A 15626-nucleotide genomic window follows, 5' to 3' on the forward strand; every position below is an offset into this window, starting at 1 on the left:
ATTAAGGTATTTGGAGCTGATCAGTTGAATGGAAATGATTTAAAAGAGGCAAAAGCCAAGAGTTCTTACTTTAACTGGTTGATGTTTGGAAGTTGTGTTAGCATATTGAGCACTCGTTTGGTCTCTAGCTACATTCAAGAGTACCTAAATTGGTTCTTAGGATTTGGTATTCCAAGTGTTTTCATGCTAATTTCTCTGCTTCTCTTCCTCATTGGAACTAAGAGTTACCGCTATAGCACTGCAAGAGTAGGAAAGAAGAACCCTTTTGCTAGAATCATTCATGTTTTCATTGAGGCCTTAAAGAACAGAGGACAACAAAATTTAGATCTTTATAACCCGAACGAAGCCCTCCTTCTCCTTGCTGACCAGAGTTCCAAGCAATTCAGGTAACACTACAGAGAAATCTTTCTTTTCTTGAATGTCTTTTAAGGCTACATATGTGATTATACCATCTTGGTTTCTCTGAATGTATATGTTACTATGGCAGATTCCTCGACAAGGCAGCGATTTCGTGTAGTTTGGCTGAAATCGAAGAAGCCAAAGCAGTGCTTAAGCTTGTTCCCATATGGATGACTTGCTTAGTCTACGCTATTATATGTGCACAATCCCATACTTTCTTCACAAAGCAAGGAGCCACAATGAACAGGTCAATCTTACCAGGACTCTTAGTCCCTGCAGCTACACTCCAATGTTTCATAAGCCTAACAATGGTCATTTTCATCCCACTTTACGACCGTCTGCTCGTCCCGGTGGCAAGATCTTTCACTCAAAACCCATCAGGAATCACAATGCTTCAAAGGATTGGCACAGGGATCTTCCTCTCCATTCTTGCTATAGTAGTAGCCGCCTTGGTTGAGACTCAAAGGCTCCAGACCGCTCGGGATGATGTCACGATACTGATGAGTGTATGGTGGTTGGTTCCGCAATACGTTATCTTTGGAGTTGCAGACGTGTTCACAATGGTGGGTTTGCAAGAGTTCTTCTACGACCAAGTCCCTTGTGAGCTTAGAAGTGTTGGTATGGCTCTGAATCTAAGCATATACGGGGTCGGCAATTTTTTAAGCAGCTTCATGATATCAATCATTGACAAAGTCACGAGCCAATCTGGTCAAACGAGTTGGTTCGATAACGACTTAAACCAGGCTCATCTAGATTATTTCTACTGGCTACTCGCTTGTCTTAGCTCCACTGGTTTAGCCTCCTACTTGTGGTTCGCTAAGTCGTATGTCTACAATAGACCAAACACTTCTAAAAACATCATATAGTCATCAGTCTTCTTAACTGAATTGGCTTGATAGCATATCGTATCGAGTTGTATAAATGGTCTTATGGTGCCGGTCCAGTATTATTGGATGCCCTACACACAGTGCCAACTTAAATGGGGGAACAAGTAATGTGACCGCCCCGAGTTTAAAGATTTAAGATGCAAATAATTTTTTTTTCTATATAAAAAAAAAATTATAAGATAAAAGGGGCACAAAAAAAATAATAATGTCAGATAAAGTGGCACAAAAAAAAAATAATGCAAGATAAAGGAGCACAAAAAAAATAATACAAGATAAAGAGATATAAAAATATATGTAAAATAAAAGAGACAAAAAAAATTTATAAAACAAAATAATATATTAAAATATGTTTTAAGAATTTATTTTGATGAGTCAATAACTAAAAAGATATTTTATCTTCCACAATTATTTCAACAGACTCCAACAATAGAACGAAAATAAATTTTTTATAATCTTGTTAAGTGTTTATATATTATCAAAATGAAATCCATATTTTTCAACATATAACAAAAGTTAAAAAAAAAAAAATGGCCTTTTATTCAATTTTTTTTTTTTGCCCATGGGCCCCTAAAAACCTTGAGCCGGCACTGCCTACACACAGTTCCATTTAGAGGCTTTAGAGTAAAAAGAAAATTTATCTTTTATTTTTAAAAAAAAAGTTATAAACATTTTTCTTTTTAGGTTTACACTAAAAGTGAAAAAAATTAACCCAAATTCATACTAAAATTATTTTTTTTCATACTAAATTGGGTCTTTTCTATACCATGTATTTTTAAATAAACCTTTAACAAAAAAAAAAAAAATTGGAGGACATACATGGCTTCCCCTCTGGGCCAGCACTGCACATACATCTTAATAGTCAAACTATTGATTATGAGAAAACTGAAATTTCTTTTTCCATCTCTGTTATGGTTTCATAGGCCTGGAACATATTATCCGCTATCCGGGATCCGATCTAGGATCCGCTCTACTCTACTCCGTAAAACAGGATATCCGGATCCGAATCCCAATCCGGATAATAAATTTAGATATTCGGCAGATCCGGATATGGATAGCAAACAATATGAAAACCGGATATCCGGATATATCCGAAATATTTATATTATACTCCCTCCGTTTCAAAATATAGGATGTTTTAACTAAAGCACGCAGATTAAAAAGTCTTTACTTTTAACAAGTTCAACCAATCAGAAACAATACTGCATAATATAAATACTAAACTAATCTAAAAGTTGCATAGAAACTTGAAAACATCATATATTTGATTGGTAACATGAGTTACCATTGAGTTAAGTTGAGTTATGGACTTAACTCATAGATTATTTAAAAATTTTACCAATCAACAACAAAACTAAAATTTTCAAAATTGAGTTTGAGTTACAATGTATTATGATTGACTTACAATTTGGAGTTATATCCTTTGTAAAATTGTTAACTCAAAACATTATTCAACATCATATAAATTTTCATGAGTTAAAAAGTCGATTCATATTCTGATATCTCGAATAACTATGAATAATTTTAGATAAACAACATTAAAATAGTTTTGAATAAATTATTGCAAATATAATTCATAAATATCCAAAATTATTATTTTTTAATTATTAAACATAATAATGTCTTACTTCTTACCATAATATTGATGAAGCCACTAAAAACAAAAGCGATCATGCTAATTTTTTATTAATGCTTTGACAAAGTTTTTCCTTCATTTTCTCGGGTAAAGCTTTCCTACACAATAATGTTTGTCTCACACAATTTCGCCATGCAACGTTCTCTGCGTGAACCTAACTTTATTTAACTGCGATACAGCTTACGCTGTGTTGGTGACATATTAATAATTATCTCACACATGGGATCGTGATGCCAGATTAGACGTATCTGCCTCCATCACCGTGTTCTCCCTCGACATCAATTTCAATTTATTTTATATATATATATATATATCTATAATCGAAAATAAAAAAAGGTACTTTAGTAAAAAGTATATTATTAACCTTAGTACAAAAGTCTATAACACTTTAAAATTATTTAAAAAGTTAATAACACTTTAAAATAATTGAAAAAGTTCAAAATCGACATATTTTTATTTTACTTTAAATCGACAAAGAAAGTTTTTGTAGTGATGAACAGAAAAAGTAAGATATTTAGTTTTGATTTTTCTTGTGTCCGCTACAAACAAAACAAAATGATTTACTATAATTTGCCAGTAGGCCAAAAGAAATTTATAAAAAAAAATCGATTCACTACGTCTACGATGCTATAGTCAAAGAAAATGTAGTTTTCAAATTTCTAAAAAATAATAAAAAAAAGTGAAGATTACAATCATCTGGCGTCTGCCAGAAAATGTTAAATAGGATGCATCATCCAAGTAAAGATCGGATCGGACCTCTCATCAATTGAAATCAAACCTTTCACCTATTTTTTTTTTTTGACAACTTTGCCTCGTCCCCAACCACTTCATCTACGCGCGGTGTCATTTCCTGTAACCGTAGACTTTTCTAGCGTCTAGTCGTAATTAATCAATTAATTGACCAATAGCGTATTCGTTGTGACTCACGTGGAAAACGCTGTAAGGTTATATAATATGAAGCCTAGACTATAGATGTTGAATTGATCATTGTGAATTTGGTTAATCTGAACTCCATGACAGGCATGCATGTAGATCGGCCGTATCATCATTATATCTGAAATCTAATCTTCCTATTGTTGACCCAAAAAAAAAAAAAAATCTTCCATTTATTTTAATTAATTATAATAACCAATCTATTGTGCAAATTTCTTCTCCTCGTTCCCAACTACTTCGATATGGCGTGTCATTCCCTGACACCTAAGAAGTTTATGGCGTCGCATTTATCAAGGGACCAATAAATTAAGTTCTAGATCGTCGTGACTCACGTGCTAAATAATTTCATATGAACGTAAATTAGATTTTGGCCATCTTATGTACTATATATAGTCCAATAACCCTCAGAGACTCGGACAGTATTATAAGAGGCAATGTCGACGTTCACAGCCGATAATGAGACTGGAACTATAGTTTCAAACGATATTGTCGAGTGTTCCGTCGATTTTCAAGGCAATCCATCCGTCAGATCCGCCTCCGGTGGATGGAGATCTTCTGGCTTCTTCATTGGTAAGTCTTTGACCTTTTTTTTTGTATCCACTTACGTCGTCAAACTTCCACGTCAACTAAAAGAAGAGAATATTCCGAACAGGTGCTGAAATGGCGGAGAAATTCGCCTACTTCGGGGTAGCTTCAAATCTGATGACCTACTTCACGGGGCCGCTACAAGAGTCAACGGCGGTTGCTGCGTCAAACGTTAACCTCTGGCTCGGAACTGCAGCTTTTTTGCCTCTGATATGGGGTTCTATCGCCGACTCGTTTCTCGGACGTTTCCGTACCATCCTCGTAACCTCCTCTTTCTACATAATGGTAATAAATTACTCAAAAGCTTTTTCTTGTTCATTCTTGAGCTCGAATCTCACAATTCTTGAAAATCTCAAATATTTGTATTTTGTGTGATCTTGAATTATTTAGGGACTTGGGCTGCTTACGTATTCAGCGACGATTCCTGATATCTGTGGAGATCAAGAAACACATGTTTCGTGCGTTTCTCAGGTCAAAGTAGGAGTCTTCTTTTGTGCTCTCTATTTGATTGCGTTAGGGGAAGGAGGCTTCAAGGTATGTCTTAGAACTTTAGGAGCAGATCAGTTTGATGAACAAGACCCTGTAGAGTCCAAAGCCAAGAGCTCTTACTTTAACTGGTTGTATTTTGCGATATCAACCGGCATATTCACCACTCGGTTGGTCATCAATTATGTCCAAGAAAATCTAAGCTGGGCTTTAGGATATGGGATTCCATGTCTCTCCATGATGCTTTCTCTGTTCTTGTTCTTACTTGGAATCAAAACATACCGTTTCAACACTGGAGAAGAAAAAAGACAAGGGAAAAAACATAATAACCCTTTTGTTAGAATTAGCCTTGTTTTAATCGCTGCAGCCAAAAACCGACGACAAACTCCTTCTGATGAGACTTGCCTTCTTCTTTCTAACGAAAAAACTTCGAATAAGTTCAGGTAATACTAGATTTATACATGTTTTTTTTTTTTCTTTTTTTCGTTTTCTTTGCTCTTTTACGCTGTGGTTTTGCAAGTCAATATGCTTATCTAAACGCAGTTAAACCGTAGTCAATATACTAACTTTTCAAAAAAGTAAATAAAGGTTGAAACTTTTTTCAGTCTATAAATTTAAAACATTTATTCGTCGCATGTGGCATGTTTCAACATTTTTCCCCTTTTCACTTATTTAGTTTGTTTACTATAAATGCATGCTCGACCATATATTTATGTATACAGCTTATACCTTAAATTCTATTCAACTTTCTCTTTTTCAATTTCATACGTACAACAGCAAAACTGTTTACATTTACATTTCTCAAAAAGATAATGGAAAATAAATTTAATCTTTTGCAAATGCAGATTCTTGGATAGAGCGGTAATTTCGTGCGGTTCATATGAAGTTGAGGAAGCAAAAGCTGTGTTGAGTCTCATTCCAATATGGATGTGTAGTTTAGTTTTTGGCATTGTGTATGGGCAATCTCCTACTTTCTTCACAAAGCAAGGATCTACAATGGACAGATCAATCTCATCAACACTCATAGTCCCTGCAGCTACACTCCAATGCTTCATAAGCCTAGGAATTATCTTCTTCATCCCAATCTATGACCGTTTATTCGTCCCAATCGTACGATCGTTCACTCATAAACCAGCAGGAATCACAACACTTCAGAGAATTTCTACCGGCATTTTCCTCTCAATTATTTCAATGGCGACAGCTGCTTTGGTCGAGATGAAAAGACTCAAGGTCGCTCGAGATANTTCGAATAAGTTCAGGTAATACTAGATTTATACATGTTTTTTTTTTTTCTTTTTTTCGTTTTCTTTGCTCTTTTACGCTGTGGTTTTGCAAGTCAATATGCTTATCTAAACGCAGTTAAACCGTAGTCAATATACTAACTTTTCAAAAAAGTAAATAAAGGTTGAAACTTTTTTCAGTCTATAAATTTAAAACATTTATTCGTCGCATGTGGCATGTTTCAACATTTTTCCCCTTTTCACTTATTTAGTTTGTTTACTATAAATGCATGCTCGACCATATATTTATGTATACAGCTTATACCTTAAATTCTATTCAACTTTCTCTTTTTCAATTTCATACGTACAACAGCAAAACTGTTTACATTTACATTTCTCAAAAAGATAATGGAAAATTAAATTTAATCTTTTGCAAATGCAGATTCTTGGATAGAGCGGTAATTTCGTGCGGTTCATATGAAGTTGAGGAAGCAAAAGCTGTGTTGAGTCTCATTCCAATATGGATGTGTAGTTTAGTTTTTGGCATTGTGTATGGGCAATCTCCTACTTTCTTCACAAAGCAAGGATCTACAATGGACAGATCAATCTCATCAACACTCATAGTCCCTGCAGCTACACTCCAATGCTTCATAAGCCTAGGAATTATCTTCTTCATCCCAATCTATGACCGTTTATTCGTCCCAATCGTACGATCGTTCACTCATAAACCAGCAGGAATCACAACACTTCAGAGAATTTCTACCGGCATTTTCCTCTCAATTATTTCAATGGCGACAGCTGCTTTGGTCGAGATGAAAAGACTCAAGGTCGCTCGAGATAACGGGCTAGTTGACTCGCCTGACGCCACGGTCCCAATGAGTGTTTGCTGGCTCATTCCACAATACGTTCTCTTTGGAGTGTCTGACGTTTTCACTATGGTTGGATTACAAGAGTTTTTCTATGGACAGATCCCTGTCGAGCTTAGGAGCATGGGACTGGCTCTATACCTAAGCATAATCGGCATAGGAAACTTCCTGAGTAGTTTCATGGTATCGGTCATCGAGAAAGCCACAAGCCAGTCCGGTCAAGCGAGCTGGTTCGATAATAACCTGAACCAGGCACATCTTGATTACTTCTATTGGCTACTTGCTTGTCTCAGCTCCATCTCCTTCGTTTTCATTGTCCATCTCGCCAAGTCGTATGTCTACAAAAGCCCAAAGTAAACTCTAGCCATCTTGAGGAATAAGGTTACGTTGAGAAACATTAAATAGGTTGAATAAAAATAGTGAGAGCGATATGGATGGATAAATGAAATGGTATTTACGATTTATTAATTTTGATATTAAAATCATTATTTATACGTTTTGTGATAATATTTTGGTTATAGGGATTGATAATTGATTTAAATGTTGAAACGAAAGATATCATTTATGATTTGGTATGGTATAGTTTTTGGTTTTTTTTGTTGAGTTTGAGTTTTATACAAATAATGTATCTTTTTTATTTTATTTTTTTAAAGATTTTGATCAGCTTTTTCTTTTGGGTTCCATTAGAATATAGTAATTCTGTTTTTGGAAAATAGAAAACATGGATGCAGTAAAACTATATTAAGAAAAATGTCATAAAAATCTTGAACTTACCAAAAATATTGAAAAAGCATAAACTTTGTTTGTAGTGAATTAAATAGTTAACTTTAGTTGACTTTCCAATTAAATAGTTAATTTTTATTGATTTTACAAAGAAAAGCACATCTTCAAATCAACTGACGGAGAAGTTAAGTCAACGTTAACAGCTTGCCAAAAAAAAAAAATTAAATTAGAACTGGAACCCATCACCCCTTTGGGAGAAATCATACCTTACTTAACTACTAGACTCAAATCCCATTTTTGTAATTTAAAATATTTTTTATGACATTTTTCCCAAACTATATTACAATATACATGCATAGTTTCACTTTTGGATCTATCTTTTTAATTCGGTTTCATATCAGATTGAGTTTGGTTTTGGGTTGTAATTTTAATTTAACACTGGTTACGTATAACTAGGAGAGTTACCCACACTCTTGTATGGTCAAATGCTGATTATAAACAATAATTTTAAAATTTGATTTTTATTTTGTCAAAATTAAAAATAAATATTTTTTTTGTTAGATTTAGTAGTAATTTTGTATATATTTTTTTAAACATGTATGATAGTCATCAAAATATTTTAGTCTTGTAAAGAAACAAACTACAGTAAAAAGTGTCAAACCCCATTAATGAAGTCTCAAAATATTTTGTTATTTTTTAGGCCAGTTAACAGTTTTTTAAAAAAACTTTAATATACTACTTTAACATCTTAAATTTCACTTGATCCTTCAATATTTTAAAAAGTCTTATGCTTCCTTTTTTTCATAAAAAAACATATATAATTTGGTTTCCAAAATGATCCAGTTACAAATTTAAAATAAAGAACACAAATATGAATTTCAAATATTTGTTAATATAAACATTCAAAATTAGAAGGAACTCGTTTTTTGTAACATCCGCGAACCGGAATCCCGCTTTAGGATGTGCATCGATTGATGCAGGTGGAGCATCGGTCGATGCTGACTCAATTTCGTGCGTTTTGACTTAAGTTAAACGATGCGTTTTGGGTGAAGGGAAAACCCTTAACACAATTTTTTGTCTCATTCGTGGGTGGTGGCCGTTTTTGGAGAAAAGAGAAAGAGAGAAAAAGCTTTGTGAGAGTTCTTGAGCGTTTTGGGAGATTCTTGGAGGTTTGTGGCGTTTCTGGGTGAGATCTGTAGCTGAGATCGTTGTAGGAGCGTCCTAGGAACGTTTCTCCTTGTGTTTTGGGTCGGATTTCTTCTGTGGCAAAGGTAAGTGCAGGACCATGACTTATCTAAGCTAGCGAACTCTTTAATATGCTTGTTGTGTGATGTTAGACTTGTTAGATCGTTGCTTTGGACGTTAGGAAGCTTTCTTGTGGCTTGGGATCGAGTCTTGTGGTTGCAGGAACGAAGATCCGGCGAGAAGCTTCGGGGAAACACGATGCTCGGCATTGCGTCGGTCGATGCAAGTGCGAGGACGGCGCATAAAACTCTAGGGTTTTCGTGTTATGTCGACATTCGTCGGTTGATGCAGATTTGGTGTTGGTCGATGCAAGTTACACTTGCATCGGTCGATGCAGCTTCTGTGTCGGTCGATGCATTCCCATATGGTGTCGGTCGATGCAGAGTCCTGGTTTGTCGTTTGTTGTTTGTTGATTGTTGTTTGATGGTTGGAGATGACTCTATTGCTTGTGTGTATAGCCCAGTAGATGGGAGGATTGCATTACTGAGTGTTTATTAAATACTCATGCATTGCAATATGTGTTTATGGTGCAGGAAAAGGTAAAGTGTGATCGTGGAATCAAAGGCAATGAAGAGGAGGATGGTCTAGGGTCTCGGTTCAATGTTGTCTGGCATTACTAGGTTGCTAGAGTTGGGTCATTAGAACATTGCTAGGTTGCTGGTTCTATGTTTCCTGTCATTTGATTATTGGATATTGTTGTTGTTATACTCATTGGTTTATTATTGGATATTTATTGGTTATTGAGTTTGGTTATTCTGCTGTTGATTGTGATTGTGGTTAGGTGGCTAGTGGGTATGAGACCACTAGTTGTAGTTTATTTATTATATTATATTTATTATTTATTATTATTTTTTTTTAAAAACGGGTCGGATCGTTTCAGTTTGGTATCAGAGTCTTTACGGTTCTAGGTTTGGGTTCACTAGGTTTCTGTTGTTGATGTTGGGATTGCATGTCTTGATTGATTATGTGAGTTAGTCAATTGTGTGTGGCATGGAGTCCTAGAACATCCTCTTCGAGCCTACAATTTGATTCCACAGTGAGTTTACTTTTCTGTGTTCTAGTAGAATTTGTTTGGTTAGCCTTCTGTTCATGGTAGTGCAGATGGCTAGAGGTGGTGCTGTTGCTGGTCGTGGTCGTGGACGCGGACGTGGTCATGGACACGGACGTGGAAGGGGCAGAGTCCCAGTGGTTAGTGAGACCGAGGACCAGAGTGTGACAGCAGAGGGTGTCGGCGAGTCGCAGGGTGTCCAGGGGGATTCCGTGAGTGTAGTCGGAGGGGGCAGAGTTGATGCTCCAGTGGCCGGTGATCTTAGGACCCCAAGTGCGGGTGTCCCAGTGGGTGGAGTCCCGGATGTCGACCTTGCGGGTTTGCTGGCACATTTGTTAGAGCGGTTGCCGCTAGTGGCACCGGCTCAGGCTCAGGTTGTGCCACCAGTGGTGGCGGAGGAGCGGCAGCCAGTGGCTGCGGATGTGGGAGCACATGGATGTTATTTGTCTATGCTCCGGGAGATGAAGAGTCTTTCCACTGAGAAGTTTTCGGGTGGTACAGATCCTACTGTTGCGGATGCATAGAGGACGAGTGTGGAACGTAACTTCCATACTCTGAGATGTCCTGAGGAGTTTTGGGTGGACATTGGGGTCCATCATTTGATTGGTGATGCTCAGTTGTGGTGGAGTTCTGTGGCAGCCAGGAGAGTGCAGAGGAAGATGTCTTGGGCTGACTTCGTCTTGGAGTTCAACCGCAAGTATTTCCCTAGGGAGTTCAGTCGACTTCTGAGGTTTGGGGGTCGGGATAGGAGTCTGAGGAGGCTCAGATCCGGAGGTTTTTGAGGGCTCTACGTGATGACTTGAGGGTTCACTGTAGAGGGTGGAGTTATGCTACGCGTGCGGAGCTGGTTGAGACTGCAGCTGGGATTGAGGAGGACATCCGGGCACAGCCAGTGACGGTTAGACCAGCAGTTCAGCCTAGTAGGGCTCAACAGCAGGGTGGTTCCAGCCGAGGCGGTAAGCCTGCGCAGGGAACCAAGAGGAGGTGGGAGGCTACTCAGAGGCCGGGTGGTCTGACTTGCTTCGGGTGTGGAGGCAAGGATCACAAGGTGGCTAGCTGTCCCAAGAGGAGTGCTCAGATGGCAGCAGATCGTGTGTGCTATCATTGCAGGGAGCCGGGGCACATCAGGCCCTATTGTCCCAAGTTACAGCCGGTAGCAGTGGCGGCGTTGCAGCAGGTGCAGTCGGGAGGGCAGCCGGTGGCATGGATTGAGCAGGCGCCACGGGTGTACACGACTGTTGAGACTGGTGGGACCAGTGCTGGAGCGATCACAGGTATAATTTCTGGTACTTTTTCTTTTTGATTCTTAGTAAGTTCAGATTTTATGTTTTCCTGTGATAAGTATTAGGTTCTCAACACATGAGGTTTGTGCAGGGACCTTGTTGGTGGGAGGGTTTAAGTCCCATGTTATGTTTGATTCTGGAGCTTCTCATAGCTTCATTACTCCGGAGTGTGCAGAGAGTGCGGGAATCAGAGGGGATCCTGGGGAGCGTACAGGAGTTGTCAGAGTTGCTGGAGGCAAGTTCCTGAGATTTATTGGGCGAGCGAAGGGAGTTGATATTCAGATCGCGGGAGAGTCATGGCCAGCGGGTTTGCTTATCAGTCCAGTGGAGCTGTATGATGTTATTCTCGGGATGGATTGGATGCATCAGCATATGGTGCATTTGGACTGTTATCGGGGTAGAGTGTNTAAGAGTCCTGAGGAGCATGCAATGCATTTGAGGGCAGTTATGGAGAAGTTGCGGGGACAAAAGTTATTTGCTAAGTTGAGCAAGTGCAGTTTTTAGTAGCGTGAGATGGGCTTTCTGGGTCATATTGNTCAGGCTGGGAAGATGATCGAGAAGGGCTGTGAGGCTTATTTGGTTACTATATCTATGCTAAAGTCAGTGGGGAGGTCTATGGTTAGCGGTATTGNCTATCAGAGATTGGTCTAGACCGCAGAATGCCACAGAGATCAGGAGTTTTTTTGGGNCTATATCTATGCTAAAGTCAGTGGGGAGGTCTATGGTTAGCGGTATTGCGGTAGTGGAGGAGTTTGAGGATGTGTTCCAGTCTTTGCAGGGATTACCACCATCTTGGTCGGATCCTTTCACCATTGAACTGGAACCGGGGACGACACCGTTATCCAAGGCTCCTTACAGAATGGCTCCAGCAGAGATGGCAGAGCTGAAGAAGCAGCTAGAGGATCTGTTGAGTAAGGGATTCATCTGTCCTAGTGTATCACCGTGGGGAGCGCCGGTGTTGTTTGTCAAGAAGAAGGATGGGAGTTTCCGGTTGTGCATTGATTATCGGGGTTTGAACCGGGTTACTGTGAAGAACAAGTACCCTCTTCCCAGGATTGATGAGTTGTTGGATCTGTTGAGGGGTGCTACTTGGTTCTCTAAGGTAGATCTGGCGTCGGGTTATCATCAGATACCGATAGATGAGTCAGATGTGAGGAAGACTGCATTTAGGACGAGGTATGGGCATTATGAGTTCGTGGTGATGCCTTTCGGGTTGACTAACGCACCAGCAGCGTTTATGAGATTGATGAACAGTGTGTTTCAGGAGTTTCTAGATGTATCTGTCATCATTTTCATCGACGATATCCTGGTCTATTCTAAGAGTCCTGAGGAGCATGCAATGCATTTGAGGGCAGTTATGGAGAAGTTGCGGGGACAAAAGTTATTTGCTAAGTTGAGCAAGTGCAGTTTTTAGTAGCGTGAGATGGGCTTTCTGGGTCATATTGTGTCTGCAGATGGGGTTTCTGTAGATCCAGAGAAGATTCAGGCTATCAGAGATTGGTCTAGACCGCAGAATGCCACAGAGATCAGGAGTTTTTTTGGGTTGGCAGGATACTACAGGAGATTCGTGCAGGGGTTTGCGAGCAGAGCACGTCCTATGACTACGCTGACAGGGAAGGATGTTCCTTTTGTTTGGTCAGAGGAGTGTGAGGAAGGCTTTGCAAGCCTGAAGGAGATGTTGACTACTGCGCCAGTTTTAGCTTTGCCTGAGCAGGGAGAACCCTATGTGGTTTATACAGATGCATCTAGAGTTGGTTTGGGGTGTGTTCTGATGCAGCATGGGAAGGTGATTGCCTATGATTCGCGGCAGTTGCGGAAGCATGAAGGTAACTATCCTACTCATGATTTGGAGATGGGTGCTGTAGTTTTTGCCCTGAAGATTTGGAGATCTTATCTTTATGGTGCAAAGGTGCAGGTGTTTACAGATCATAAGAGCCTAAAGTATATATATTCACTCAGTCTGAGCTGAATTTGAGGCAGAGGCGGTGGATGGAGCTGGTGGTGGATTATGATTTGGAGATAGCCTATCATCCTAGTAAGGCTAACTTGGTTGCAGATGCTTTGAGTCGGAAGAGGGTAGCTTCGGCTCAGGAGCAGGAGGTGGAGTCTCTGGTAGGAGAGATAGGTGCTTTGAGCTTGTGTGCTGTTTCACAGGAACCGTTGGGTTTGGAAGCAGTTGATAGAGCTGATCTTCTGAGTAGGGTGCGGTTAGCTCAGGAGAAGGATTTGGGGCTGGTGAATGCCTCTAAGGATGTGGATTCAGAGTATCAGGTCGCAGATAATGGTACTATCTTGGTGCACGGTCGGGTTTGCGTGCCCAAGGATGAGGAGTTGAGGCATGAGATTCTGAGAGAGGCTTATGCGATCAAGTTTTCTATTCATCCGGAAGTGACTAAGATGTACCGTGACCTCAAGAGGTACTATCACTGGGTCGGGATTAAGAAGGATGTGGCAGGTTAGGTCTCGAGGTGCGATGTGTGTCAGCTAGTGAAGGCTGAGCATCAAGTTCCTGGCGGTTTACTAAAGAGTCTTCCCATTCCAGAGTGGAAGTGGGATATGATTACTATGGACTTCGTGGTAGGTTTGCCAGTGTCCAGGACGTTTGATGCTATTTCGGTCATTGTGGACCGGTTGAATAAGTCGGCACATTTTCTGGCCATTAAGAAGACTGATGGAGCAGCGGTCTTGGCTAAGAAGTATGTGAAGGAAATAGTCAGGTTGCATGGGGTGCCAACGAGCATTGTGTCTGATAGAGATTCTAAGTTCACTTCGGTGTTCTGGAGAGCGTTTCAGGCAGAGATGGGCACTAAGGTGCATATGAGTACAACTTATCATCCCCAGACAGATGGACAGTCAGAGAGGACGATTCAGACGCTGGAGGATTTGCTGAGGATGTGTGTGTTGGATTGGGGAGGCCATTGGGCAGATCATTTGAGCTTGGTAGAGTTTGCTTATAACAACAGTTACCAGGCGAGTATTGGCATGGCTCCTTATGAGGCTTTGTATGGGAGGCCGTGTCGTACACCGTTATGCTGGACTCAGGTGGGGGAGAGGAGCATTTACGGGGCAGATTTTGTTCAGGAGACCTCTGAGAAGATTCGGGTTCTCAAGCTGAACATGAAGGAGGCTCAGGATAGGTAGAGGAGTTATGCTGATAGGAGGAGGAGAGATCTTGCGTTTCAGGTGGGCGACAGAGTGTACCTCAAGATGGCCATGTTGCAGGGTCCGAATAGGTCATTGTCAGAGACTAAGTTGAGTCTGAGGTACATGGGACCGTTCAGAGTGATTGAGCGGGTGGGACCGGTAGCATATAGGCTGGAGTTGCCTGAGGTTATGCGTGCGTTCCACAAGGTGTTCCAGATTTCTATGTTGCGGAAGTGTCTCTGTGAGGGAGAGCAGGTGTTGGCTAAGATTCCTGAGGATCTTCAGCCTAACATGACCTTGTAGGCGAGACCAGTGAGGGTTCTAGAGAGGAGGATCAAGGAACTTCGGAAGAAGAAGATTCCTTTGATGAGAGTCCTGTGGGACTGGGATGGTGTTGAGGAGCAGACTTGGGAGCCTGAGGCAAAGATGAAGACAAGGTTTAAGAAGTGGTATGAGAAGCAAGCCGCGACTCGAACTTGTCTAGCTAGGTCCCATCTGTAATCCGTGGCTGGAGCGGGAATAGAGTATTCCAGCCCATCTCTCTTGTTTACTCGGTCGCTTGGGATGGTTGGTTGTGCGACTCGGTAACAAGATGAGGTGGTGCTCGGGGTACAAAGTTTCCGTGAGGCGAGGTTTTTGGAGGAAAGTTTATTGAAATAGAAGTTTCCAAAAGTGGAAAGTTTTCAAAAGTGGAAAGTGCTAAATATGGAAAGTTTTACGGGAGTTTAGAATTTGTCCATTTTAGCGGTGGAGAGCGTTGGAGGGGCTTGTGTGGCCTTACTGGCGGACTTTTGAGTCAGTGTGCCGTGTGTGGCAGTATTTTTAGACTTTGTGTGGCCTTTGTGGCGGGCTGGTTAGCCGTGTGTGGCCTTTGTGGCGGGCTGTTTAGTCGTGTGTGGCCTTTGTGGCGGGCTGTTTAGCCAGATGTGTGGCTTTTGTGGCGGGCTGTTTAGCCATATGTGTGGCCTTTGTGGCGGGCTGTTTAGCCAAAGTGCCTGTTTAGGCGGTCCTTCGGGACAGATGGCCTTGGTGGCGGTCCTGTTTAGGACATTTGTTTGGCCTTGGTGGCGGTCATGTTTAGGACATTTGTTTGGCCCTTGTGGCAGTGAGATGATCCTTGTGTGGTCATGAGGTATCCCAGTGAGGGGATATGTGGTTGGTAGGACATTGAGAT

The 15626-nt window shown here is 40.5% G+C and overlaps 2 protein-coding genes across 3 annotated transcripts in view; both read left to right on the top strand.

Annotated features, from left to right (window-relative positions):
- Nucleotides 1-1265, top strand: part of LOC104704527 (protein NRT1/ PTR FAMILY 5.11-like) — a 2837-nt gene extending 1572 nt beyond the window's left edge. Inside the window, exons 4-5 of the mRNA XM_010420599.2 lie at nt 7-386; nt 488-1265. Of these exons, the coding sequence (XP_010418901.2) occupies nt 7-386; nt 488-1265 (1158 nt within the window). The remainder of the gene's footprint in view (nt 1-6; nt 387-487) is intronic.
- LOC104700929 (protein NRT1/ PTR FAMILY 5.12-like) lies at nt 4251-7601 on the top strand. 2 transcript variants are annotated; one of them, XM_010416533.1, is made up of 5 exons: nt 4251-4422; nt 4505-4722; nt 4828-5366; nt 5769-6153; nt 6971-7601. In XM_010416533.1, the coding sequence occupies exons 1-5, from the start codon at nt 4287-4289 to the stop codon at nt 7364-7366; spliced, it is 1674 nt and encodes a 557-aa protein (XP_010414835.1). In that variant the 5' UTR covers nt 4251-4286; the 3' UTR covers nt 7367-7601. The 2 variants fall into 2 exon arrangements, with proteins under 2 accessions (XP_010414835.1, XP_019083169.1); XM_019227624.1 differs by lacking the exon at nt 5769-6153 and having other exon boundaries at nt 6586-7601.

The sequence above is a fragment of the Camelina sativa genome, chromosome 7, assembly GCF_000633955.1.
Source record: "Camelina sativa cultivar DH55 chromosome 7, Cs, whole genome shotgun sequence".
In the NCBI taxonomy this organism is placed as follows: Eukaryota; Viridiplantae; Streptophyta; class Magnoliopsida; order Brassicales; family Brassicaceae; genus Camelina; species Camelina sativa.